Genomic DNA, 26283 nt, shown 5'->3' with positions numbered 1-26283 from the left:
TTTGGGGCAGTATCAAAAGTTACGTCAGTGTTATAATGAAAATAAAGTCGATTAACGAAAAAAACTAATTAGTTGAATTCATAAAATATTAACAGTAATAATATTTTTATTCCCCTAGACAACTTAATTTTAATTTACCCTCTCTCTAGATTTTGAAAAATAAATGTTTCGTTTCAATGAAAAATTTTCTCTTTTGGCAGTGAAGAATTTGAAGAAAGCAAAATTGCAATTCTCCTAGATTAAAAAAAATAAATCCCTCTCCCTATTTCCCGTGAACTGATGCCACTGACTTTGTAATGAATCTGAAAAGTATTACATAATCGGCAAAATCTTGGGTAGGGGATGGCACAAGAGCCAGAAGGCCGGCCTAATCGAGGATGCTAAATAGGAAATCTTCAAACTCAAGTGATTTATTCTTGCGTTCTTCAAAATTATTCATCAGCTACTTTCTTTTTCGACACCATTTTGCATCAGCTGTGTTCTCGTCGATCCATGGTAGGAAACCTAAAATATAAACCAGGATTATCTCATAGGCCCTTTTGAATTAGGCTTTAGCTGATAGAGTATAATTACATCAGTCGTGAGGCTCAGTAAATTAAGTCCATTATCAGATACACATCAGCCCAGGAGACATAATCACTGTTTTTAAGACTCATCAGCTCAAAACTCGAAATACATGTCAACATATACTCAGAAAAATAAGGGAATAGCTGTTTCGGGAATACATATGAAATTTTTATGATAATGGAGTAATTAAGATAATAATTAAAATAATGTAATAGCTGTTTCGGGAATAAATGTGATATTTTTATAATAATGGGATAATTAAAATAATAATGAAATAATGGAATAGCTGTTTCGGGAATACATCTGATATTTCTATAATAATGGAATAATTAGAATAATAATTAAAATAATGGAATAGCTGTTTGAGGAATACATATGATGTTTTTATAATAATGGAATAACTAAAATAACAATTTTAATAATGGAATAGCTGTTTCGGGAATACATGTGATATTTTTACTATAATGGAATGGTTAAAATAATAATTAAAATAATGGAATAGCTGTTACGGGAATACATGTAATATTTTTATAATTATGGAATAATTAAAAGAATAATAATTGACGTTAATGCTGATTCAGGAATGGTAGTTTTCACTTAGATTCTTCTTAACAGTAAGATTTCAACACGAAAATGAATTTATGATAATTTTTAATAAGATATGTTTCCTTTTTTCTGTTTGTTTTTTCAATAGAACAAAGATGCTAAGGCTAGGGGTGAGTGAGATGAAAAAACGATGTTGGGTAACGCGAAGGTCGATAAAGTGGAAGGGCTTCATTTAGCTAGTTAGAATTACTAGCAAAGGCTGTAGGTGCACTGAAGATTTTAAAGGTAGAATGGCCAAGAGTTGTGGAGGGAGAGGACAATACTACGGGCAGGATACCTTATTTGGGCACTCAATCTTCCCCATACTACAGACAATACACTTTATTCGGGTATTATAGCTTGCCTATACGAAAGACAGGACACCTGAAGCTTTTACTAGTTAAATATCAGATAGACAGAAGTTGGAGAACAAGAATTTTTGATAGTGGTTCGGTGACATAGTTTTTTTCCATATAAAACGCGTGTTAATGTGGTAAGACTATCAGTTTGTAAACAACTTACAAAATGAACAAGCGATTTTCACATATAAGCCATTAACATTTATGTATGCATTACCAATTTTATGTTTTCTTTCAGTAATATAAAGTCCCAAATTTTTCATAGATCAAAATTTACATTTAAAAAATTTGACAATCCCTTGTATTTCCAACAAACGCACACATTGAACTGAAAGTAACCTAGTTTATGGGTTTGATTTTCTTTTCTAATTTCTCAATCTGAAGCCCTTAGGTATATTCGTATGTTAAACCGGGTTATTTTTGTTAAACCGGGTTATTTTAACCGGGTTAAACCGGTTATTTTGCTAGTCTCTTGAAGGCTGCTATTGGGTTTAAACAAGCGAATAGAAAGATGTTTCTTATGAAACCCGTATGCAAAATAGTAATATTAAAGCCAATATGAAAGGAAGAGTAGAAACAAATTAGTTAACAGTAAAATATACTTAATCAAAAAGGGTTGAATTAAAACAATCAAATATATAGGTTGACATTAGAAAAACAAAGATCAGGGGAGGAGAGGGGGTTTATTTGGTACTGGTAAGGGATCAAATTCCTTGTTGATTCATTATTGGATATTTTTGATATGAAACTTACGCATCACTCACTAGGCCAGAGTCTGAGTGGGTAGTTGTATGTCTTTGTGTGTGTCTTTACATGTTCGTGTTTCTGAATGTGTGTATTTTTGCGTGTTTTTTTCAATCTCTCTCTTTGCCTATATGTCTGAGCGGCTGTTTGCTTTTCTCTCTCTTTCTCTCTCTCTCTCTGTATCTGAGTGATTATTTGCTTTTCTCCGTGTCTGCTTTTGTGTATTTGCGTGCATGACTATGTATGCTTCTGTTTCCGAGCGGTCTTTTGCTTTTCTCTCTCTCTCTCCTTTCTCTCTCTCTCTCAGTGCCTGTATGCGTCTGAGTGGGTATTTGTTTGTCTCTGTGTCTGTCTATATGTGTTTGTATGTCTTACTCTGTGTTTTAGCACGTGTTTCTCTCTCTCTCTTTCTCTCTCTCTCTTCGTTTCTGTGTGTTTGAGCGGTTGTTTGCCTGTCTTTCTCTCTCTTTACCTATGTGTCTGAGCTTTTGTTTGCTTGTCTCTCTCTTACTCTGTGCCTTTACGTCTGAGCGGTTGTTTGCTTGTCTCCATCTCTCTCTGTACCATTGTGTCTGAGTGGGGATTTATTTGCCTCTATATCTGTCTATGTGTGTTTGTACGTCTGATTCTGTGTGTTTGTATTTGCTTTTTCCTGCCTCTCTCTCTCTCTCTTCCCACCAGTGTGTCTTAGCGACTATTTACCTCTCTCTCTCTCTCTCTGTACCTGTGTGTCTGAGCGGGTGTTTGCCTGTCTCTGTGTCTGTTTTTGTGTGTTTGTGTGACTGCGTGTTTTTATGTGTTTTGTATCTCTCTCTCTCTCTGCCTGTGTGTCTGAGCGGTTGTTTTCTTGTCTTTCTCTCTTTGTCATTGTGGCTTAGCGGGATGTTTCCTTGTCTCTGTTTCTGCCTTTGTGTGTTTGCGTGTCTGACTCTGTATGTACGTATGTGTTTTTTGTCTTCCTCTCTATGCCTGTGTGTCTGAGCACCTCTTTTCTTACCTTTCTCTCTGTATCTGTGTGCCTGAGCGGGTGTTCGCATGTCTCTTTCTCTGTCTATATGCGTTTGTGTGTCTGACTCTGCGCGTTTATATGTGTTTTCTCTCTCAGTCTCTCTCTCTCTCTTTCTCTCTCTAACACGCTCTGTGCCTGTCCGTATGAGTGGGCGTTTGCTTGTCTCTGCGTCTGTCTTTGTGTGTTTGTTAGTGTGACTACATGTTTGGATACGTTTTTTTCTCCCTCTCTCTTTCTGTCTATGCATGCGTGTCTGAGTGGCGGTTTGATCCTCTCTCTCTCTCATCTCTTACTCTGGCCCTGTGTGTCTTGGTGGATGTTTGCTTGTCTCTTTGTCTGTGTTTGTCTGACTCTGCGTGTTTGTACGTGTTTCTCTCTTTATCTCTTCCTCTCTCTGTACCCGTGTGTCTGAGCCAATGTTTTCCTGTCTCTTTCTCATTGTGCCTGTGTGTCTGAGCAGGTTTTAGCAGGTTTTGTCTCTGTGTTTGTCCTTGTATGTCTGACTCTACGTGTTTGTACGTGTTTTTGGCTCTCTCTCTATCGATGCCTGTTTGTCAGAGTGGTTGTTTGCATGTCTCTCTGTTCCTTTTCCTAAATCTCTGGCTTTTTAATTAACATTCTAAAAATTCAACTTTCTAGTGTACCCTAAAATTAATGGAGACATAACAAAGTAATTTAAAAAAGTTATTGAAACAATGGTATGTAGTATATCATCATAAAAATGAATGCTTTGAGTTTATTCCATAGAATACTCCATTATATTTTCTCTTGATATGTCGCTCATTTCATTTTTGTCATAAATGAGTTTCAAAATGGATTGAGTTACAGCTTCATCACACGTCTTCACTAGTATCATGGGATTTATTGAGCTCATTGACTGTATCTGTTGGTAGTCCATCGATGACAAGTAGAGATGCTTTTAGGTGCTTTTTTTTCGTTAATTCATCTTGATAGCCCCGTTGTTATGCTATCTGCCACTGCAGTTTTTATTTTGTTTTCAATTTCAGTGTCAATTATCACATTATATTTACATATTTTTCAGTTTTGGCATATAGAAATGATACGCGTTATAACATTAATGCAGCAGTAGGCCTTCTTTTTCCCCTTAGCTTTCATTCGAATTCTAATGCCAGAAAGATGACATTAGGATCTATCAACGGCTAATCTGATATCATAACCATAAGAAAGAAGTTGGCCCTCGTCGTCAACTGTTAGTTTCAGACATGCATTATCTTTGAGCAGTAGCTTCCTTGGAAATTTCACCCTCGCAAATCCACAATCAGCAATGTTGAATCTTTTCGATGCTCCAAGTCATGACAACACACGCGTAAATTTCCTATATGGTCACCATTAATGCTTGTTTTATAGTTCAAATGTTTAGCCTCGTCAGCAGTCAGTGCAACAATAGCTTTATCTCGTCCACATGCTTCATTCGAATATTTCATCTTTACTTTTTTATATGATGTAAGTGTTTATCGTTCCAATGCACAATTAATATTGATCAACAGAAATAATAAACCTTCCACTGTTGATGTCCAACCACAGACTACAATGGAAGTGACCGCATAAAACAATTCTAGGCTCATAAAATTCTGTTTCCCAAATGGGGGGACCGGGGCCCTGGGATCCTGGTGGGGGCATTGGGTCCTGGAGCGGAATTTGGGAACCCGAACTCATGTGCGATCCTGGTAATGAAAAACTGACGCGATCAGGACCATTACATTACAATAAAGATGTAGACCGATTTTAGTCCTAAACAGTTATCAATAATCAATAATCGATCGATACCATTATAGTATAGAAAGATCTCCACTAATTGTATATTAGAATCCGTATCAAAACTCCGTTTATTAGACATCATTCAAACTCAAACTCACTTCAATTATTGTAAAACACACTTGGTAAACAAAACTCAGATCTTCGTGTTGATGTTTCAGAAAGAATATCTGTCATATATTTCCAAGAATTTCCCTAATTAACTGGAAATTGAGATAACATCAAATGTATATGGCTCTTTCTGCATCAATGGAATGGTTTCATTGAGAATATATTGTTTGCGGAAAATGCTAATAAGACTCCTTAGAAGTTTTTAGCTGGATATGAAGGACTAGCAGCTTCACTAGGACATTGGGATATGGCCCCACTCGGAACGATGGACTACATACAATGATACTACTGGCTTGAAGCAAACATTCATAGGTTCATTGGTTATGGAAGGCCTAACACTTTCAAAAAAATATTTGAACAAGAGCACCTTAAAAAAATATATAAAAAACTACTTTTATTTATTGTCTGTCTTAAACTTATATGTGAAGTTCCTTGGGTCAAGGTGACCTCGAATCACAAAAAATGAAAAACATTAGTTTGACCAAAATGTACCCCCAAAAAGAGATGCCACATAATTTTTTTCTGAACATATTGAAGTATAAAACCGTAATTGACCTTAATGTACCAAAAAAAAAAAAAATATATTTAGTTTAGCGACAAGACCTTCCTCTAGGAATGGAGCCTAAAAAGGCCGTAAATGCTTTTCTGATTGCCTTGAAGCTTTTAAGTTCGTTACCTGGACTAAAGCGACTACATATTTTTTTGGGGACGGGCGAGGTAGTTGTGAAGTCGGGAAATAGTCCAAAAACTTATTATTTCGTATCTTATCTGAAATATTCAGCTGTAAGCCTCAGGGCTAAGATACTATCAGCCCTCCCACCAGTGAGGGAAATTTAGCATAAAGTCTATTAAGAGAACAGCAGAAAAACAAATATAAAGATCCATAAAGGCTTAATGGCCTGTAAAAAAGGAGGAAGATACCCATTTCATTTAAATACTAATGCCGACGAAGCAAGCGAACAAGAGAGAAAAACAGTGGGAGATATATCGATAAATAGAAAGAGAGAGGGAGAAGAGAGAGAGAGAGAGGGAGAGAGAGAGAGAGAGAGAGAGAGAGAGAGAGAGAGAGAGAGAGAGAGAGAGAGAGAGAGAGAGAGAGAAAATCAGAAACCCTGATGTGATGTGCCATAACATTATCGAGGAAGCGTCCACTTTCGGAAATCACGTACACCAGTTGACGCATGCCAAGCGTTATGGAAGCATGCCAAGCATGACAGAAACTATGCAAAGCATACGTTCTGAGATTACACCAGATGGCGTAAATTAGGCATCCCCTCGCAAAATTATACACCCACCTATTTATTCAGTTTCAAACAAATTCGTCAATAATTCAGACTGATCACACATCTAATTCAGAAGACTCCAATCAGTCTCACAAAGAAAACCAATATTTTCTTTGAGCTTATCTTGGTCAGCTTGTGAAACATCTTGTGAAATAGCTTTCGACATACTTGACAAATGATTACAAAAAGAAAAAGGATAACAAATTGCGCAACAATCCCTATTGATATTATGATGCAAACTTGAAAAAATAGAAGAACGAAATCCTTAAACCTTGGAAATAAGGTTTCTTCATAAATGGCACAGTAAGGTTTCTTAATTAGGGGTTTATTCACAAAAACGTAAGGGGGTGGTTTCTTACATAAATATACAAAAAAAAAAGGTTATTCAAAATCTAATTCGAGGAGAAATTTCTAATTTTTTAGATTTTTATTCAATGTAAATGCAAAAGAAAGTACTTTTCAAGACACAGTACTAGTGGATTATTCGGTACACATTCGAGAATGTGGATCTACAGATAAGACAATAGACGGTTTTAGGCAGTATCCAAAGAAAATTAGATTAGGCTCAGTTTAAACATATATTGTTGGTATATGTTTATTAAATATTTAATGTATAGAGATGGTATTTTGATTAGGTTAGGTTAGGATAGGTTAAGTTAGGTTATGTAGGTTTAGTATTTAATATAATGTATTCTGTAAGGCCCCCCACCATAATTCTTTCTTGTAGTTTTCATAATTTTGTTACTAAATTATTGCATTTCCACCATGTTTCGGTGTATTTCATTATGATTAACCTAACTTCATTTCTCGAGTGTGTACCGATGCACAAGTACCGAAAATGCACAAGTACCCTTTTCAATATCTCTGACGGAGGGGGAATAAAATATATGGGGTATTTTCTTTATCCCTGCCAGCTATCGCCTCCATAATTGGTGCTCTTCCCACAGCATTTAACCTCAAAACGTGTGCATTTTGGCTAAAAGTTTCGTGCAGTCCGAGATTTTTTTTAAAATTTTTTTTTTTCGCCATAAGAGATTTTTTTTTAAATAATATTGGAAATGGATTTACCGCCCATATTTATTTGGTAGAATATATTTGAACTAAGTATAATTAGAATATGTTTGAACTAACACAGGCTGCGAGGATGTAACAGCTCTCCTCTTATAACAGAAACATTTTTTTTTTTACTTAACATAAAGTGTAAACTTCAGTGAAAAAGTGTGGTGCCGAAGGAGGCAATAGCCATCCTAAAATGTTAGAATTTAATTTACTAAAAAATACCTACTTTCTAATTATATAATAGCTCTTGAAGACTGTAGTTTCATTGAATATATACGGGGTCAGAGTCCCTCTCCCCACAAAATCAATTGGGTTCATTTCCAGTGGCACCAATGAGGGCATTTGCCCCCACCCTAGATTTTTATTCCCCCTCAGCTAGATTTCGAAAAATACCATTTTTAGGTATTTTATTTAAAAATATCTTATTTTAGTATATTCATTAAAGGCAGTTTTTTGGTATTTTCATTAATAAAAAATCGAAATAACAAAATATTATCCCCCTAGATTTTTAAAATGCATTTAACCCCTACATTTTCGTGAATTGGTCCCACTGTTCGTATACATGAAATATCAGGACCGCAATTCCCTAACGATGAGCCACTGACTACTTTTGGTTAATCAGCCTTTTTTTGTCAAACAAGAGTCTTTGATTTTGGCCCCCAGTTTCCAGTCAAAATAGTACTTATGTCTTCAAAACTTTAAAAGCACTTTTGACAATTTTATGCTAGTTCCCGGCGTCCAGTGATAGTTAGTGAAAGACCAGTTAATGCCTAGAGTTTCGAAAAAGAAAATCATGTTATATTTTGTTAGCATTTTGCACTTTCAGAGGTACTAATTGAAGAAAATATAAAGGGGGGCGAAATTTTATTTTTGAAGTCTTGGGGGGGATTTTTGCTGTGCTTTCAATTTTTGCGAATCTTTTTAATGAAAATACCAAAAAAGATATGCTTACTGTTCAAAATCTAGAGGGGAGGAAGGTAGAAAACATAGTGGGGATCAATTGCTCCCTGACTATAGCCCCTGTGTACTCTTTAACTTGCAAATAGCACAGATTTTCTTGCCTCTTTTTTTCATCATACAGGATAATTTTACATTCTGACCAGTCTCTCTTTTGTAAGAGCAAATGTCTTAATTAAGGTGACATTTCCTAGAAAATATCAATTACTCTGTTCATAATTGGCTGTAGATTCTCTTTCGAGGGAATGGTGTTCATTTGCAATCAGTGACGAAGTCAATAGCAATTGATTGCAAAGATTTATATTGAACGTGGGAGAGGTCTTTGGCACTTGCAGATCAATTTGGGTTAGTCACGCCATCACCAATAAACGAAAAATATTATAATTAATCTTAAATTTGACGATGATTTATAAAAGAAAATTTCAATCTTTAAGTGAAAAGATCTGTTTGTTATTTCTATACATAAATAATCATAATATTTTATTTATAACATCTACACATATGAATTGTGACAAGAGCAATGCAATGGTTCCTTCGTACGAATGGCTGGCCACTGGTGGGCGCAGGGTCAGCGGGGACGTATTCGTATGGTTTTTACTATCTTCGGTATGATTTCTCATATTTTCTATATTATTTGTCCACTTTTGACTCTGCTTCCCTTTCCTGTTGCCCTTTCCTGTTTCCCCCTTGCCCTTTTGCCACGAAGCGAAATCGTACAATATGCATATTAAACTGGAGGATTTACTTGCTAAAACCATCAACAATGAAAACTGATTTCAATAGTAAAAATAATAGAAAATAGCGGGAGGATATTCTGGGAGATACAAGTTCTGTCCTCATCCGTCTCATTAAAACAAAGAGCTACAATTCATCAAAATTCAAAAGTTTCTTGAACTCTAAAATACCCCTGGCTTGCTGCCATGGGTAGCTTGCTGCAGCAGGGATCCTGCAGAGACAAAGTTTCATAGAGTGTCCAAATTTCAAAACGTATTCGGAAATGAAAATGCTTTTATGGTCTAGACCTTGTATACTATTTCCATTTGTGTAATTATATCCTTCTTGAAGCATATGGGCATAAGAGCAAACTGAATTTTTGGTTCTAGTTACTTGGGTCCCATCATTGATAAGTGACTTTTCCAGTTCTACATCCCCAAGGGTACCAACTTGGCGCAATAGGAGTGATTTTAGTGAGGGTCATTCTTATTTAAAACAATTATTTCCTGTTTTACGTTTATATAAATTATTAAAAAAAAAATATTTTAAAAACCAAGTCAAACTCAAAACGAGCAAAAATTAAAATGAATAGGGCTGATAACCCCCATGGCTTCTCAAGATCAAAACACAATTTGCACTTTACTGAAAAAAACAAAACAACAATAACAAAAACTAATGGCCGTTGATGGTCAATTCAATTGACATATACTGATATTTGTTCCTTTAATTTAATGATAATTTTTTATTTATGAAAGTAAGAAAAGTGAAAACATTTCAAACGTATCTTGTTTTCAGTAACGCGCAAATTGTGTTCTGGTCTTGAGAATGCATGGGCATTGTCAGCCTTACTTTTCATGTTAATTTTTGCTTGTTCCGATTTTTACTTGGATATTTATTATAATTTCTGTTCGTTTTGAGTTTCATTGATTTATTGATAGTAATTTGTGGTACTTTTACGCTTGAAAGGTTATTTGACTTTATTTTGGCTCATTCTTGGCTTAATGGCCCTCAGCTAAATCGAAGGGGGTACGGTTAGTCTCTGCCAGAATTTTAATAAATCAGCACAGTCCTAAAGGGAGAATTCTTTACTGTTCTTGGAAAAACTTGTTTTATGGAAAAAGTTGTTAAATCCATTTCTGTTCGCTTTTTAATGACATAGTCTTTCTCATTGAAAAAATACTATTTTATTTCTTTTCAGTTTTTTTTTCTATAAGAATTCATAGTATGGGCTACCATTTGTATGTTGGAAAAATATTTTCAACAATTTTTCAATCCAGACACAAATAGTATTTTTAATTTAATTTTATAGCTTCTGAAGTTAACCTGAAAAAATGAAACTTAATATTACTCCCACAAGATTCTATCTATGCTATTTGACAACCTGGATACGCTTACATTCTTTTTATTTATTTAAATTGTAAGAGCCGAAGTAGTAATAGTAGTATCCAGTTTCAACTTGTTACCCTCAGTAATTCTCAATTGCTGAGGTTTCGTATTGGCAACCATAAACACAACATTTTTTTCTTATCTACTTTAAAGTAACATTTAGTTTTAAAACATAATGGGCCAATTGAATAATTGTAGGGGGTTGACATGCCTAATAGCTTTAAAGACATAGTTGCTGGATTGTTCTAATATGCTAAACAAAATGGCTGTCTCAAGATTTTGACTGGATGTGTTTGAAAAATAAAGGGGATTGAAAGAAGGGCTGCTTGCCCTCCAATCTCTCGTTACTCTTAAATAGGGCACCGGAGCTTTTAATTTTGAATTGAATTAGCTCCTATAAAAGTTTCAATGATATTTCTAGCTATTATAGAGTGGTGCTGCCTATGAAATTGTTTATATACCCTTTTGAAAACCTGCATGCATACAGTTTTTCCTTTAACTGAAACTCCTAAAAGTTCCCTAAGAGTTTCACCTTAATACCTTTAGCGTCATTAGTTGCATTAACTGTAGTGGTATGTTAAAAGTATACATATAAAACCTCCTGGCTAGTTCAGAATCCCCCAGAAATTACCCTTAGAGGTCTAAATAAATAATGTAAGTTGTTCTTCAGATATTGCTTTGTCACCTTTTCGAAAGTCCACATGCTCATAGTTTTTTTTTTTATTTAGTTCAACATCCGGTTTAATATTACTTAAAAGCTTCACTTTAATACCCTTAGTTTAAGCAGTAGCAATAGTTACATCAGCATTAGTAGCAGTATACGCATAGCAGCTTTGGTTTCTTCAATATCCCCTTCAACACACGCTGAAAGTTTCAGCTTAAAACAAACCATCAATTATTCTTGAAGCATATCTGATGCATCCCCTTGACAACTTAAGGGAGTATAGTGTGTTTTGTCTGAATTTCTATGTATGCCAAATTTATCGCCTTAATATCCTTAGTTTAAATAGCAGTAGTAGTAGTAGTAGCTGTAGAATTAATAGTAGTAGCCTTTAGTGGCAGTAGCAGTAATAGAGATAGTAATAATAGTAACAGTAGCAGTAATATGAGTAGAAGCAATTTTTGATTATGTCCTTTTGATAGCCTGCCTGTTCATACCCTTCTTAAAATTTTCACCTCGATGGGCTTAGACCTAGAAGTAGTTGCAATAGAAGTAGTAGTAGTAGTACTTGTAGTAGTAGTAGTGATGTAGCAGTAATAGTAGCATTAGCAGTAGTGTGCACATATTGCCTTTTGGTGAGATAATCTTCCCATTTAAGTATTCTCTGAACATTTCAACTTAATACCCAAATCAATTGTTGACATTAAATAAAAAAAACAAGTTTTTTCAACTGAAAGTAAGGAGCGACATTAAAACTTAAAACGAACAGAAATTACTTCGTATATGAAAGGGGCTGCTTCCTCATCAACGCCTCGCTTTTTACGCTAAAGTTTGACTCTTTCTCTCAACTCTTCTTTTTAAAACAGTAAAAAACTTTAGCGTAAAGAGCGGGGCGTTGATGAGGAAGCAGCCCCTTTCATATACGAAGTAATTTCTGTTCGTTTTAAGTTTTAATGTCGCTCCTTACTTTCAGTTGAAAAAACTTGTTTTTTTTATTTAATTTCTGAACGTTTTTGAATCAATGCATGTTTTGATTTTGGCTCTCCTCAGAGAAATAATTAAAACGAAATTTGCATTCTTTTTTTTTTTTTGGCTAAATGGCTTTCTCATAATTTTGATCGAATGATTTTGAGAAAAAAAGAGTGGGGGAGGAAGCCTAGTTGCCCTCCAATTTTTTGGTTAATAAAAAAGGCAACTAGAAATTTTAATTTTTTACGAATCTTTTTATTAGTAAAAGATATACGTAACTTATAAACTAGCTTACGTAAAGAATTTTTTATTCTCATGTTTTTATTACACATATGAGAGGGTTCGCCCCCTCGTCAGTACCTCTCTCTTTACACTAAATCTTAAATTTTGGCCCAATTCATTAAGAATGACCCCTGAATCACAAAAGCCGTAGAATAAATAGTTCACATTACTAAAAATACTTTAGCGCAAAGAGCGAGGTATTAGGAGGAGGTGAGCCCCTCATATGGGTAATAATTTCTGTTCGTTTTAAGTTTTAATGCTGCTCCTTACTTCCAGCTGAAAAAAACTTTTTCCTATTTATTTTTTCATTGTTTTTTTCAAAATAATGCTAGTAAATCCTGCGCTCCCTTCATGGAAATTTTCTTCCCCCATGACAAATTTCTCGATGGAAAGTTCCCCCAGTATATCCCCCTCTTCTCAACCCCTCCCCCAACCAAAAAATCCTCCTGAAAACACCTGTACACTTCCCAATAACCATTACTATATGTAAGCACTGGTCAAAGTTTGTAACTTGTAGCCCCTCCCGCGGGGACTGTGGGGGAGTAAGTCGTCCCCAAAGACATAGTTATAAGGTTTTTCGACTACGTTGAATAAAATGGCTATCTCAGAATTTTGATTCATTGACTTTAGGAAAATAATTAGCGTGGGAGGGGGCCTAGGTGCCCTCCAATTTTTTTGGTCACTTAAAAAGGGCACTAGAACTTTTCATTTCCGTTAGAATGAGCCCTCTCGCAACATTCTAGGACAACTGGGTCGATACGATCACCCCTGGGAAAAAGAAAAAAAAAAAAAAACAAAAAAAAACAAACAAACAAATACACACGCATCCGTGATCTGTCTTCTGGCAAAAAATACAAAATTCCACATTTTTGTAGATAGGAGCTTGAAACTTCTACAGTATGGTTCTCTGATACGCTGAATCTGATGGTGTAATTTTCGTTAAGATTCTATGACTTTTAGGGGGTGTTTACCCCTATTTTCTAAAATAACACAAATTTTCTCAGGCTCGTAACTTTTGGAGCGTAAGACTAAACTTGATGAAACTTATATATTTAAAATCAGCATTAAAATGCGATTCTTTTGATGTAGCTATTGTTCTCAAACTTCCATTTTTTAGAGTTTTGGTTTCTATTGAGCCGGGTCGCTCCTTACTACAGTTCGTTACCACGAACTGTTTGATACGCTATTTTGACAATGTGCATGCACATGTCGTCTTTTGATTTAGTTCAATTTTCCCCTTAATGCTGTAATTGGAGTAGTGTGGTAGCAGTAGTTGTAGTAATATTGATAGCATGCATATATTGCTTTTTTGATCATTTCCCTTATAATTTCCTGAATTTTCCAAATTAATATACTCACCTTCTCCTGTGTTGTGCCCTTTTGACAATCCGTATACACATAGCGTGTTTTGGTTTAGTTCAAAATTCCCTTCAACATTCCCTGAAAGAATCACCTGAATACCCTTCGTCTTCTTGGAGAGTAAAGTTCAAATATGCAAACCTTACTCAATACCATATACAATGTTTAACCACTGAACGAATTGCCTAACTTACAGCCCCGGTCCCGGGGACTGTGGGGAGGATGACATTCCCAATACTGAACCTTTCAACAATGCTGAACAAAATGGCTCTCTTAAAATTTCGACCGGATATGTTTTGGGGAATGATTGCTTGGGGGGGGGGCAGTAGTCCCTTCAATTTCCAATCGAATGAGACTTTTTAGAAGTTTCTACGACAACAAATGACCATCTCAAAGTTTCTATAAGTTGCATTTAGAAAAAATACGAGATGTTGTGGGAAAATTTTGATTGGATGAGGTTGGAGAAATGAGTGGCATGGAAGGGGTGTTAGTTGCCCTCCAATCACTTCCGACTAGCCCTTTCAATTTTTCGTCACTAGCCCTTTCAATTTGTCGATCGAGTGAGTCCGATTCGAAGTGTCTATGAAAACAAATGGCAATCTCAAAATTTTTATCAGAAGCATTTTGGAAAATTAGAGTTGGGGGGGGGGTATCCACAATTTCATCACTCTGAATCTAAAAAAAAGGCACTAAAACTTCTTATTAGTAATCCAATGAGCCTTCGGAGGGGGCCTTTTCTGAGCATGTTCAAGCCCCCTCCGAAGTTTACACTACCATATTTTCTATATTAACCTTATATTCTCCCAGGGCATAACATATAACCCTTGCCCTGAGGGCTGAAGGTGGTTCGTCTTCCTCAAATATATCCTTTCTGGGCCTTTAACTACATTGAATAAAATGGCTATTTCAAAATTGTGATTGGATTTGTTTGGGGAAATAGTGGTTGTGGGAGGTAGGTTAGTTGCCCTCCAATTACTTTTGACTATTAAAAGGGGCACTAGCCCTTTCGTTTTACATTCGAATGAGCCCTTTTCAAAGTTTCTACAGCAACAAATGGCCATCTAAAAATTTATATCAGATTCATTTTGGGGAAATACAAGGTGGGCAGGGGGGGTATCCACCCTCCAATAAATCTGAAAATCAAAAAGGGCACTGAAACTTCTGATGAGCAATCCAATGAGCCCCTTCCAAACTTTATACAATCACCATATCTATGTAAACCTTGTATACCCCAGGGTGTATCTTGCAACCCCTGCCCCGAGGGGTTTATTGGGGTTGTCATCCTCAAAGACATAATTTCCGGTTCGTTCAACTACGTTGAAAAAATGACAATCTAAAAATTCCGATTGAATATATTTGGGGAAATAGTGAGTGTGAGAGGGGGTTAGTTGCCCTCCAATCACGTTCAACTATTAAAAATGGCACTAGCCCTTTCACTTTCCAACCGAATGAGCCCTTTTCGAAGTTTCTACGACATCTTCTTCGATACAAAGTGCCCTGGTCTAAACACCAAAAATAATAATGCAGTGAGCCCACATTGCTCTTTACTTAGGCAGCGCTATTACGCTGCCTATGCAATTTCCAATCGAATAAGCTCTTTTCGAAGTTTTTACCGCAACAAATGGCCATCTAAGAATTTCTATCGGATGTATTTCCGGAAAGTACAAGGTACGAGGTATGGGGGGGTATCCACCCTCCAATCACTCTCAATCTTAAAAAGAGCATTAGAACTTCTGATCACCAATCTAATGAGCCCCCTCCGAATGTTACACGATCACCCTTTCTATATATATATATATATATATATATATATATATATATATATATATATATATATATATATATATATATATATATATATATATATATATATATATATATATATATATATATATATATATATATATATATATATACCTTATATGCCCCCAGGGCATAACTTATAACGCTTGCTTAGAGGGCTGTGGGGGGATTGTCATCCTTAAAGACACGATCTCCGGACCTTTAATTTACGTTGAACAAAATGGCTATCTCAAAATTTTGACTGGACGTGTTTGGGGAAATGGTGGGTCTGGGAAGAGGGGTTAGTTGCCCTCCAATCACTTTCAACTATTAAAAAGGCTACTAGCCCTTTGACAAATGAACATATAAAAATTTCTATCAGATATATTTTGGGAAAATACAAGGTGTGGGGGGTATCCATTCTCTGATCACTCTGAATCTTAAACAGGGAACTAGAAAACCTGATTACCAATCCAATGGGCCCCCTCCGAAGTTTAAACGATCATCCTTTCTATATATACCTTATTTACTCTAAGGAAATAATTTACAGCCCTTACCCTGAAGGGTCTGGAGGGGTTGTCATCCTCAAAGACATAATTTCCGGAGCTTTTAATTATCTGGAACAAAATAACTATTTCAAAATTTTGATTGGATGTGTTTGGGGAAATGGTGGTTGTGGGAGTTTCTACAACAAAAATAGCCACCTCAGAATTTCTATGAGATGCATTTCGGGAACCCTTGCCCTTAGGGCTCTGGGGAGGGTTTCGTCCCCAAAAATATAATGTCCGGACTTTTTATTCACGTTGAATAAAATGGCTATCTCAAAGTTTTAATTGGATGTGTTTGGGAAAATTCTGGGCATGGGAGGGGGTAGTTACCTTCCAATCACTTTCGATTACTAAAAATAGCCCTTTCAATTTCGAATCGAATGAGCCTTTTTCGAAATTTCTACGACAATGAATGGCCATCTCAAAATTTCTGTCAGATGCATCTCAGGAAAACACGAGGTATCGGGGGAGGAGAATCCACCCTCTGATCACTCTGAATGTTAAAAAGGGCATTAGGACTTCTTATTACGAATCCAATAAGCTCCCTCCGAAGTTTATACGATCACCCATTCTACATATTCCTTATATGCCCCCAGGGAATAATTTACAGCCCTATCCCTGAGGGGTCTGAGGGGGGGGGTTCATCCTCAAAGACATAATTTCCGGATCTTTCGACTACGTTGAACAAATGGCTATCTCAAAATTTTGTTTGGATGTGTTTGGGGAAGTGTTGGGCGTGGGAGGGGAATTTGTTGCCCTTCAATTACTTTCGACTATTAAAAAGGATGCTAGCCCTTGCCATTTCCAATCGAATGAGTCTTTTTCGAAGTTTCTACAACAATAAATAGTCATATCAATTTATATCAGATGTATTTTGAAAAAATAAGATGTGCGGTGGGGAGGGGGGTGTCCACCCTCCCATCACTCTGAATCTCAAAAAGCGCACTAAAACTTCTGATTTGCAATACAATGAGCCCCTTCCGAAGTTTATACGATCCCCTTTCAACAAAAACTTATATGCACCCAGGGTCCATACCCGGAAGGCTGTAGGGGGGGGGGGAGTTCATCCTCAAGGACATAATTTATGGATCATTCAACTATGTTGAACAAAATGACTATCTTAAAATTTTGATTGGAAGTGTTTTGGGAAATGGTGAGCGGGGAAGGATTGTTAGTTGCCCTCCTATTCCTTTCGATAGTTAAAAAGGGCAAAGCCCTTCAAATTTTCAATAAAATGAGCCCTTTCGAAATTTTAACGACAACTCCTTCGATACGAAGTGTCCTGGTCTAAAAGAAAATAAAACCAATAAAAAAATAATAAATTGTGCCCACATTGCTTTTTACTTAGGCAGCGCTATTGCACTGCCTTTGATTAGAGTTGCAAATCAGTAATAATTTGAATCTTCGAAAAATAGAGATTTGCCAACAAATGCTTCTGACGTAAAATCACTTTTGAGAGATACGCCCACACCTCATAAAGCGCACATATTTTTCAGGGAGGCAAGTTTGAGTGGGAAGGGAGCAATTGCTATCCCCTATATTTTGCAAATAATCTTTTTGGTATATTTGTTATTAAAATCGAAAAAATTCTATCCTCCCCTCCCCTTTAATTTTGAAAAATAACTTTTTGTTATCTTCAATATAAAAAATGGAAAAATGCTTGCTCCCAAATTCTCGTGAATTGGTGCCATCTATTTACTAAATAAGCGTCGGAGAAAACGGTTTTTAGAAAAAAATAATAAAAGCGGCCATAGAATATAGTACTGCCCACTTTTAACCCTCCGTAACTCAGGGTGTTCTCAGTAAAACCCTATTAATTAACAGATAAACTTGCGTTCCACATTTTTGCTTACTTTCGACGCGTCTTCCATTGTTGTTAGTGCATGACTGACGCAATACTTGAACAAAACTAGTCTAGACGGTCAATCACCCTCGTCAACCGTTTGGGTCATTCAAACTTTCTATCAATCAGCGTCAACCTGACTCGAGTACCAAACAGGTACCTAGACGGTAAATCATACTCGAATCAATCGATTGACGGAAGCTTCAGATCAAAATGATTGACCATTTCGGGCCTCCTTAATGACAAGGTACACTCGGCGCTAAAAAAGGGAAAGCATTTAAACACTAGCAAATTTAAAAAGGGAAAGGTTTTAAAATAAAAAAAAGAGAAAGAAAACAAATAAAGCCAATATTTATAATAGCTTCTCAATGTAAAAACTACGAAGAGAGAACATAAAAATAAATAAGCTGTTGAGCTGAGCTACTCAGTTTCTTCTCTGTTGTTCGGAGATAACTTCGAAGACCACACTGCCTTTCCATGACGAAAGTAAAACAGTTCAAAATAGGGATGAAACCTTTTAATTGACAGTGAATAGATATAAAATTATTTAACTGGATATTTCGAACACATATACAGTGTTCATCATCACCAGTAAAACTCCTAAAACTGCTGATGATGAACACTGTATATGTGTTCGAAATATCAAGTTAAATAATTTTATATCTATTCACTGTCAATAAAAAGGTTTCATCCCTATTTTGAATGTTTTACTTTCTGTTGTTCGGTAGAGTTGCTCCCTGGTTGTTGCTTTCTATTTTCGTTGCTTTTACACGAAGTTACTATTCTATATATTAGTTTAATTTTTCTTTATATTAACTTAGGATTTTCAATATTCCTTTTCAAAAATTGTTATGGTTTAAATTTGTTCCCTATTAAAAGCTGAGGACGCCTTTCTGTTTAAAGGTGAAATATCCGTTTGATTGTCCTCCTTCTTTTTCTTTCTACTGTTCATAGACTCATTGTTTTCAAAATTTACTCCTTCATTTCTTATGACAGGCCAGTTCAGTTTTTGATATTCTATAGTTTTATGACTTTCTAAAACTGATATTGACATATTTATTGACATTTCGTGACAATAAATTTTATGAAACATCCAATATCTATGACCAAATATCTATTTGGTTGATCTCCGTCTTTTTCTTTCAACTAGCCGTAGACTTATTTTTTTATTTACTTTTTGTTTCGTCCTCAAAATTTAACGTTTATTTTTGTAGAAATCATCTTTGGCTGCTCGAAAAGAAGAAGAAGAGGAGGAAGAAAAAAAGAAGAATCTGAAGAAGAGGAAGAAGAAGAATAAATATACTTCTTTAAGAAGAAGTAGAATAGTCAAATGGATAATTCAACTATAAACAAAAAGGCGTCCTCAGCGTCAAAAAAGGGAAACCTTAACAATTAAAAAAAGGATAGACTTTAATATCAAAAGAGAATAAAAAGAAAACAAAATTCTACCAATATATCTGATAAATTTTCAAATTTAAAGTCCATGGAAGTAGAATACACAAATTAATAAGTTGCAATGTTGAGCTACTCAGCTGCTTCTCTGTTGTTCGGTTGCTCCCTGATTGTTGCATTCTATTTCCGTTGCTTTTACACGAAGTTACTATTCTATCTATTCGTTTCATTTTTCTTCTTATTAACTTTTAGATTTTACATTATTCCTTTTTAAAACTTGTTTTGGTTTGAATTCTTTCACTTTACAACCTGAGGATGTCTTGTTGTATAAAGATGAAATATCTGTTTGACTTTTCTTCTTTTTCTTTTTTCCTTTCTATTTTCTCGACACTAACGAAGGGCTTTAACTTGGTAGATCCTGTCATTTTAGTCACTAGTAAAATTGTAACCCTTTCTTTATTGTGTTTGCCACGGTGACATTTGTCGTCTTCAAATTTTATTGGGGAGGTATTTGAAGTACCAAGCTGTTTCGTCAGCGTTAAAAGATGATTGTCCTTCAAAATATCTTTTGAAAAGCACTTCCTTTCATCACTAACATTACTGTCTACAGACACACTCTCACCACAAACTATCTTAAATGTAATATTCTGCCTCTTTTTAAATTTCTCGAGCAACCATTACTGGCAAGATTATCATGTCCTGGAAATTTGGAGAAGTTTTCAGCCTTTTCTCTAATAATTGAGCCCCCAAGAGAAGTGTTTCTTGTCTGGACTATTTAGTCATGCAGTCCACTACACCAGGAAACTCAGATAATCTCCTCCTCTTATATTTAATGTTACCATCATTGGCACGCTTTTCCATATCGTTCTTGTTTTTTTTTAAAGTTTACGGTCATAGATTCATTCTTTTAAAATTTACTTCACCTGATCTTATGATAGGTGTTTGCTACTCTATATATGACATTTTGGCGTTGACGTTGACATTTTTATTGACATTTTAGAATATTAATTCTTATGAAAATTTACAATATATACGGTGAAATATCTGTTCGATTATTCTTTTTCTTCTTTCTACCGGCCATTGTTTTCAAGACTCATTGTTTTCAAGATTTACATTTTTCGCTTTGTCATAGCATTAAACATTTATTTTTGCTAAAAAGTTTAGAAAACATTTTAATGTATAGAAACTGTTAATTTTTGCTTTATCTCATATAGAGGAAAATAATATATTTACTAATTTTCAACGGATGCTGGAAATAATAACCTGCTTTCCCTACTTTAGATGCCTTTGTGTCCTGCAGTTAGCAAGCTACTAAGCCAAGTTTAGACCCTAAGGAGGACTAAACACCGAAGGTTTTAGTGTAAACCAGTTTTAGTGACATTTAGGAGCTAAACAGGCAATTACTTGCATAAACTAAGAGCACTTAAACCTACCATTTTTTGAAAAAAAAAACAACGCTTTTTTAGACATCGCAGTGTGGGTAAACGCGGTTTTATGTGCATGTGTAGTTTTTTATTACTTAATAGAATAATGATACTAACTTGAAACCCTGGTGTAAATTCCGGGATATTTTTGCCTTCCGCAGCCGAACCCGAACGACACAACGCCCATAAGTTCATAGTAGCCTTCTGAGCTCTTGAGAACAAGAGGTCCTCCAGAGTCACCCTATAATAAAAGAAGATTCGATTAAAAAATTTATTTTCTGCTGGACATTAAATATTATAAATTTAAGACTCTATGATAGCATTAAAACGCTCATAAAGTATTATTATATTTAATATATGTATATAAAATATTATAAATTTAAATGGGCATGAATACTATAAAACAGAACTAAAACGGACATAAATTAAAACAGACATAAAACATTGTGAATTTAACGTTCTGCTGGTATCAGAACGTTCTAAGGTAGCATTAGAATACTCTAAGGTATATTATAACGTCTTATGATTGCAGGTAAGAGCTTACTGTCCCACCAGCCTCCCCCCACCCACGCCCATCATTTCTCAAAACAAATCCAATCAAAACTTCGAGACGGCTATTATGTTCAGAATTGTTGAAAGGTACGGCAAGTCTTTAGGATTTCAACCCCAGCGTGACCCTCAGGGGTGATTTAGGCAATTCGCCCCTTATTTACATATAAACTAGTATATATTATTGAGAATGGTGGGCATGTATGACCTTCACGATCCAGACACACGTAGGGCGTTCAGGTGAGCCATTCAGAGAATGGTGAGGGGAGTGTTGAACTAATTAAAAACACGGAGTGTGCATACGGGTTTTCAAAAGGTCGTAACTCAGGTGTTATGCTTAAAGTCTTTGAATGGTTAGACTATTTCTCTGGCGATAATCAATCGCTGAACATGTACCAACAATTTAGCCCTTTCTCATGCCCATATTCACCGCTAAAAGCACGGATCCCTCCCAGCCGTGACTAGTTGCATATATATTTGCAACTAGTCAATATTATTGCAAATTTACTCTCCCACCGTGAATTAGCATGAGAGAACCTCAACAGGTTGACTCTAGTTCGGCATTGTGGAGTGACATGCATTTCACTCCACATTGCCCATTGCGTACGCACCCATTACGTACGCAATGGGCAAATTTTATAACTTAAGGACCTTCCCCCTGGGGTTGGCGGGGGAGGGGGTCATGCTATGCCCAAAGATATAGTTGTTGGACCTTTCAACTATAATGAACAAAATGGCTATCTCAACATTTTTATCGGATGATTTTGAGGAAAGGGGGTGGAGGAGGGTCCTAGACACCCTCCATTCTTATGGGTCACTTAAAAGGGAACTAGAACTTTTAATTTCCTTCAAGTTGAGCCCTCTCGGGATATTAAAGGAACACTGGGTCGAAACAATAACCCCTGAAAAAAATGATCTTTCTTCAGGCAAAAAATGCAAAATTATACATTTTTGCAAATAGGAGCTTGAAACCTCTACACCAAGGTTTTCTCATACGCTGAAACACTAAGGTTTTCTGAATACGTGGTGTGATTTTATTAAGATTCTATGACTTTTAGGGGGTGTTTCCCCTTTTTCGAAAATTAGGCAACTTTCCTCAAGCTCGTAATCTTTAATCGGTAAGACCAAACTTTATGAGATTTATATATTTGACATCAGTATAATAAGTCAATTTCTTTTTATATATCTATTGGTATCAAAATTCTGTTTTTCAGAGTTTCAGTTACTATTGAGCCGGGTCGCTCCTTGCTTACAGTTCGTTACCACGAACTGTTTGATTGGTATCAAAACTCTTTCCTTTTAGAATATTGGTTAATATTCATTTTTCACGTTTTATTACCCCCAGGTATGCAATATACCAGTTTATTTTTCTGTTTATCTTCTCTTCTTTTCTGTCTATACCAGTTTATCTTCTGGAAGACTCTGCAGGTTTTTTCGGCGTTGTATAAAAATGGTACTTTGTATAAAATGTATAAAATTGAATAAAAATTGTATAAAGTATTGTAAATACTATTGTAAAATTTGTAAAAAAAATGTGTAAAAAATAAATATTGTAAAAAATTGTATAAAAATGGCGTTGTATAAAATGGTACTTTGATTAAGCAAGTAGAAAAATAAATTACTTACTTGGCAAGCATCCCTTCCACCACTTTCCCACGATGCACAGAGCATGCGCTCTGATATTCGAATAATTCCAGAGTACGATCTTCGACATTGAGAATGAGGTAATACGGTCACTTCCGTCTCTCTTAAGAATGACGAGTGCTTTCCTCCTGAGAAAAAAAGCAATTTACTCAAGGGCCGTTCCAAAAGCCAATTATCAATTTTTATAATTATTAAAATTAATTATAATTAGTTTTATATTAAAAACTAAAGGAATACAATTGTTTTTGTATTTATATTAATTTGTTATAGTTAATTATTTTTAATTAACTTTAATAGAAAACGGCTAATAACAACAAATTCAGTACCTAATATACAGCCCTAACAGTTAAGTTTTTCTGTCCTTATATTAAAATTTTTGTCGTTTTATTCTATCTGTTTCTATCATCTGGTGATAGTTTATATTTGGTGTTTCAAATTTTCTGGTATAATATATTTGGTCTTTTTTCTAAAAAATAAATTTTTCAATAAAGTAATGAGCTATACTAAACCGAAGATGAGCAGAAATGACGCCGAACAATATTTTAAGGGTAAAACTAACCTAAATCACCATAAATAAATAAAATACACCCAAAACGAGCAGAAATTATAGTGGATAACCGAGTCAAACTCAAAATGAGCAAAAACTAAGAGGAATAGGGCTGACACCCACGTTCCCTCTAAAGGTCAGAACTTAATTAACACTTTACTCTAAACAATCCTTACTTCTAGCTGTGTGTTTCTATTTCTCATTATATCGAAAAAAGGAAAAAAAAAATCCCCATCATCGCCAAGATCACTAAAAAAACAAATGAATATGGGTTGACAGTTTGGTATACTAATATTCATTCATGAAAGTCTGAATAATATTAGATTTGTAAAATTTATAGAAAAGAGAAATTTTAAAATGTGCTTTGTGTTCAGTAAGGCGCAAATTGAGTTACCATTAACTCAGTCTTAATAATAGTCTTAATAATATTAGATTTATAAAATTTATAAAAGAGAGAAATTTTAAAATGTGCTTTGTGTTCAGTAAGGCGCAAATTGAGTTACCATTAACTCAGTCTTAATAATAGTCTTAATAATATTAGATTTGTAAAAGTTATAAAAGAGAGAAATTTTAAAATGTGCTTTGTGTTCAGTAAGCCGCAAATTGAGTTACCATTAACTCATTTATCAGACTCAAATTGTACCAAAGGCAACCAAACTTGTCTTCCTGTCGTGTGTAATCATGCAATTTGCATGGCGATGTTGGAGGCTATTAAGATGTTTCAAAAACCAACTGTATCAAAGTCTACCTAATTTATCTTGCTGCTGAGCATGTTCGTGCTATTTGCATCGTGATATTAGAAGTTGATAAGATGAGAGTTTTGTTTACTGTTTTTGTTTTTCTTTTCTTTGTAAGTTTTTCAATTTCGCTTGATTCATTTTGTTTTTTGTTTCTTTCCCTTGATAAGGGCTTCCAGAAGTGATGTCAAAACATTTAAATTTGCTTATTTTTAAATATTTATTACATTTTTAAATATTGGAAAACTGCTTATTATTTAAAACTTGTTACTTCTTTGTTTTGTCCACTGCTTTGTTTAAAAAGTTATATGTATGTAAAAGCTGTTCAGCGTTTTATAGATTTTCTTTATTAATTGTTCTGTATTAGTCGATACTTCTTTATTAATAAAGATGTTCTTTATTAATATAAAGATGTTCTATAAAGATGTTCTTCATTAATAAATAGTTGTGATGTTTCTTTTTTCCTTTCTTTTATTCCTTTTTTGTCGTTTTTTCTATGTACCACGTCTCTGTGTACTTTTATTTTATTTTTTGAGGGGTTAGAAATAAATAAATAATATTTTACCTGTTTTCACTATATTCTCGTTTGTTAAATTCTGTCAATGGGAAAGGCAGTGTGGTCTGAAATGTTATTTTTGTGCCACTACTAGTACACGTAGTATGCACATAGAGTTTACTCAGTTCATCAGAGTTTCATTAGTTCATCATGCACCTGTATCCATATGGCTTGTTTACCCTTAGTCGTACTACCCTTAGCTTTAAAAGTGCTATTGTAGTAGTAGTAGTAGTAGTAGCATGCACATAGAGCCTTTTGTTTAGTTCAATATACCCCTTAACATGTCCTGAAAGTTTCACTTTAATACCCTAACCATTCCTGGAATATTACTGATAGCCCTTTTGATGATATATAGCCCTTTTGGAAATTTGTATTCACATAGGGTGTTTAAACATAGTAGTCGTCGTAACAGTAGTATCAGTAACAAAAGTAGTAACAATAGTAGCAGTTGCAGCAGTATGCAGAGAGTGCGTTTTGCCTCGTTCAACATCCCTGTCGACACACCCTGTCGAAACACCCTAGAAGGCTCAACTTGTCACTCTAAGCCGTTCTTAGGATAAAAGCTTAAGCACATTTTTGACAACCTGTATGCCTGTTATAACAGCCTGTTATAAACAACCTGTTGAAGCTTCATCTGAATGCCTTTGGGCACTTTGGACACCAAAGGCCATAATGCCCCCCTCCCCATTGATAACGGATATTGTATATATAGAATCGGAGAATGGCATAGTCTGTGGGGGAGGGTTGTCATACCTAGAGGCGTAGTTGCTGAGCCTTTCAGCTATGCAGAACAAGATGACTATCTCAAGATTTTGATCAGATGTCTTTGTTGGAATAGGTGCTTAGGAGGAGGACCTCCTGGCCCTGGTTACCCTCCAATCGCTTTTGACTCTTAAAAAGGGCACTAAAACTTTTAATTTTCAATTTAATTAGCCTCTTCTGAAGTTTTCAAGACATATCCTTCCATACGAAGTGTCTTGGCAATAATTCATTGTGCCCATTTTGGTCTTTACTTAGGCAGCGCTATTGCACTGCCGATGATCTGGAGTTTTAGAACGCGATTGTTAAAGAAAATCTATTAATTATTATTACTGCTAACTGTCTTCTAGTCTAGATAAAGAACTAGCCACGACCCATAGCAGCAAAAAAAAGTCTTTTAACGAGACTCTCAAGTGACAAATATTTCCCATTTAACACTAAAATTATTATTTCAATTCAGATCATGTAGAACATATATTTTGAGACCTGAAAGGGATCTGAACTGAGGTCAAAATTACACATGGTCGTTAACACATTGTTTTAATTATGATATATAACTTTTGACATTCATCAGTATTACAATCTAACATGACATATGATCCTTGCCATGTGATGTGACATTTACTTATGGTATAATATACATCCTGTGTGACATAAGATTACATATTACACATAGCCTGT

General features: G+C 35.2%; 1 protein-coding gene across 1 annotated transcript in view; it reads right to left on the bottom strand.

The window, feature by feature from the left end:
- Nucleotides 1-394: 394 nt before the first annotated feature.
- Nucleotides 395-26283, bottom strand: part of LOC136035167 (trypsin-1-like) — a 54134-nt gene continuing 28245 nt past the window's right edge. The window contains exons 8-10 of the mRNA XM_065716736.1: nucleotides 22986-23131; nucleotides 20928-21051; nucleotides 395-504 (exon numbers count right to left, since the gene is read on the bottom strand). Of these exons, the coding sequence (XP_065572808.1) occupies nucleotides 443-504; nucleotides 20928-21051; nucleotides 22986-23131 (332 nt within the window). The 3' untranslated portion in view covers nucleotides 395-442. The remainder of the gene's footprint in view (nucleotides 505-20927; nucleotides 21052-22985; nucleotides 23132-26283) is intronic.

This window comes from Artemia franciscana, chromosome 14 (genome assembly GCF_032884065.1).
Source record: "Artemia franciscana chromosome 14, ASM3288406v1, whole genome shotgun sequence".
Classification (NCBI taxonomy): domain Eukaryota; kingdom Metazoa; phylum Arthropoda; class Branchiopoda; order Anostraca; family Artemiidae; genus Artemia; species Artemia franciscana.
This window is presented reverse-complemented; position numbering and strand designations above follow the sequence as displayed.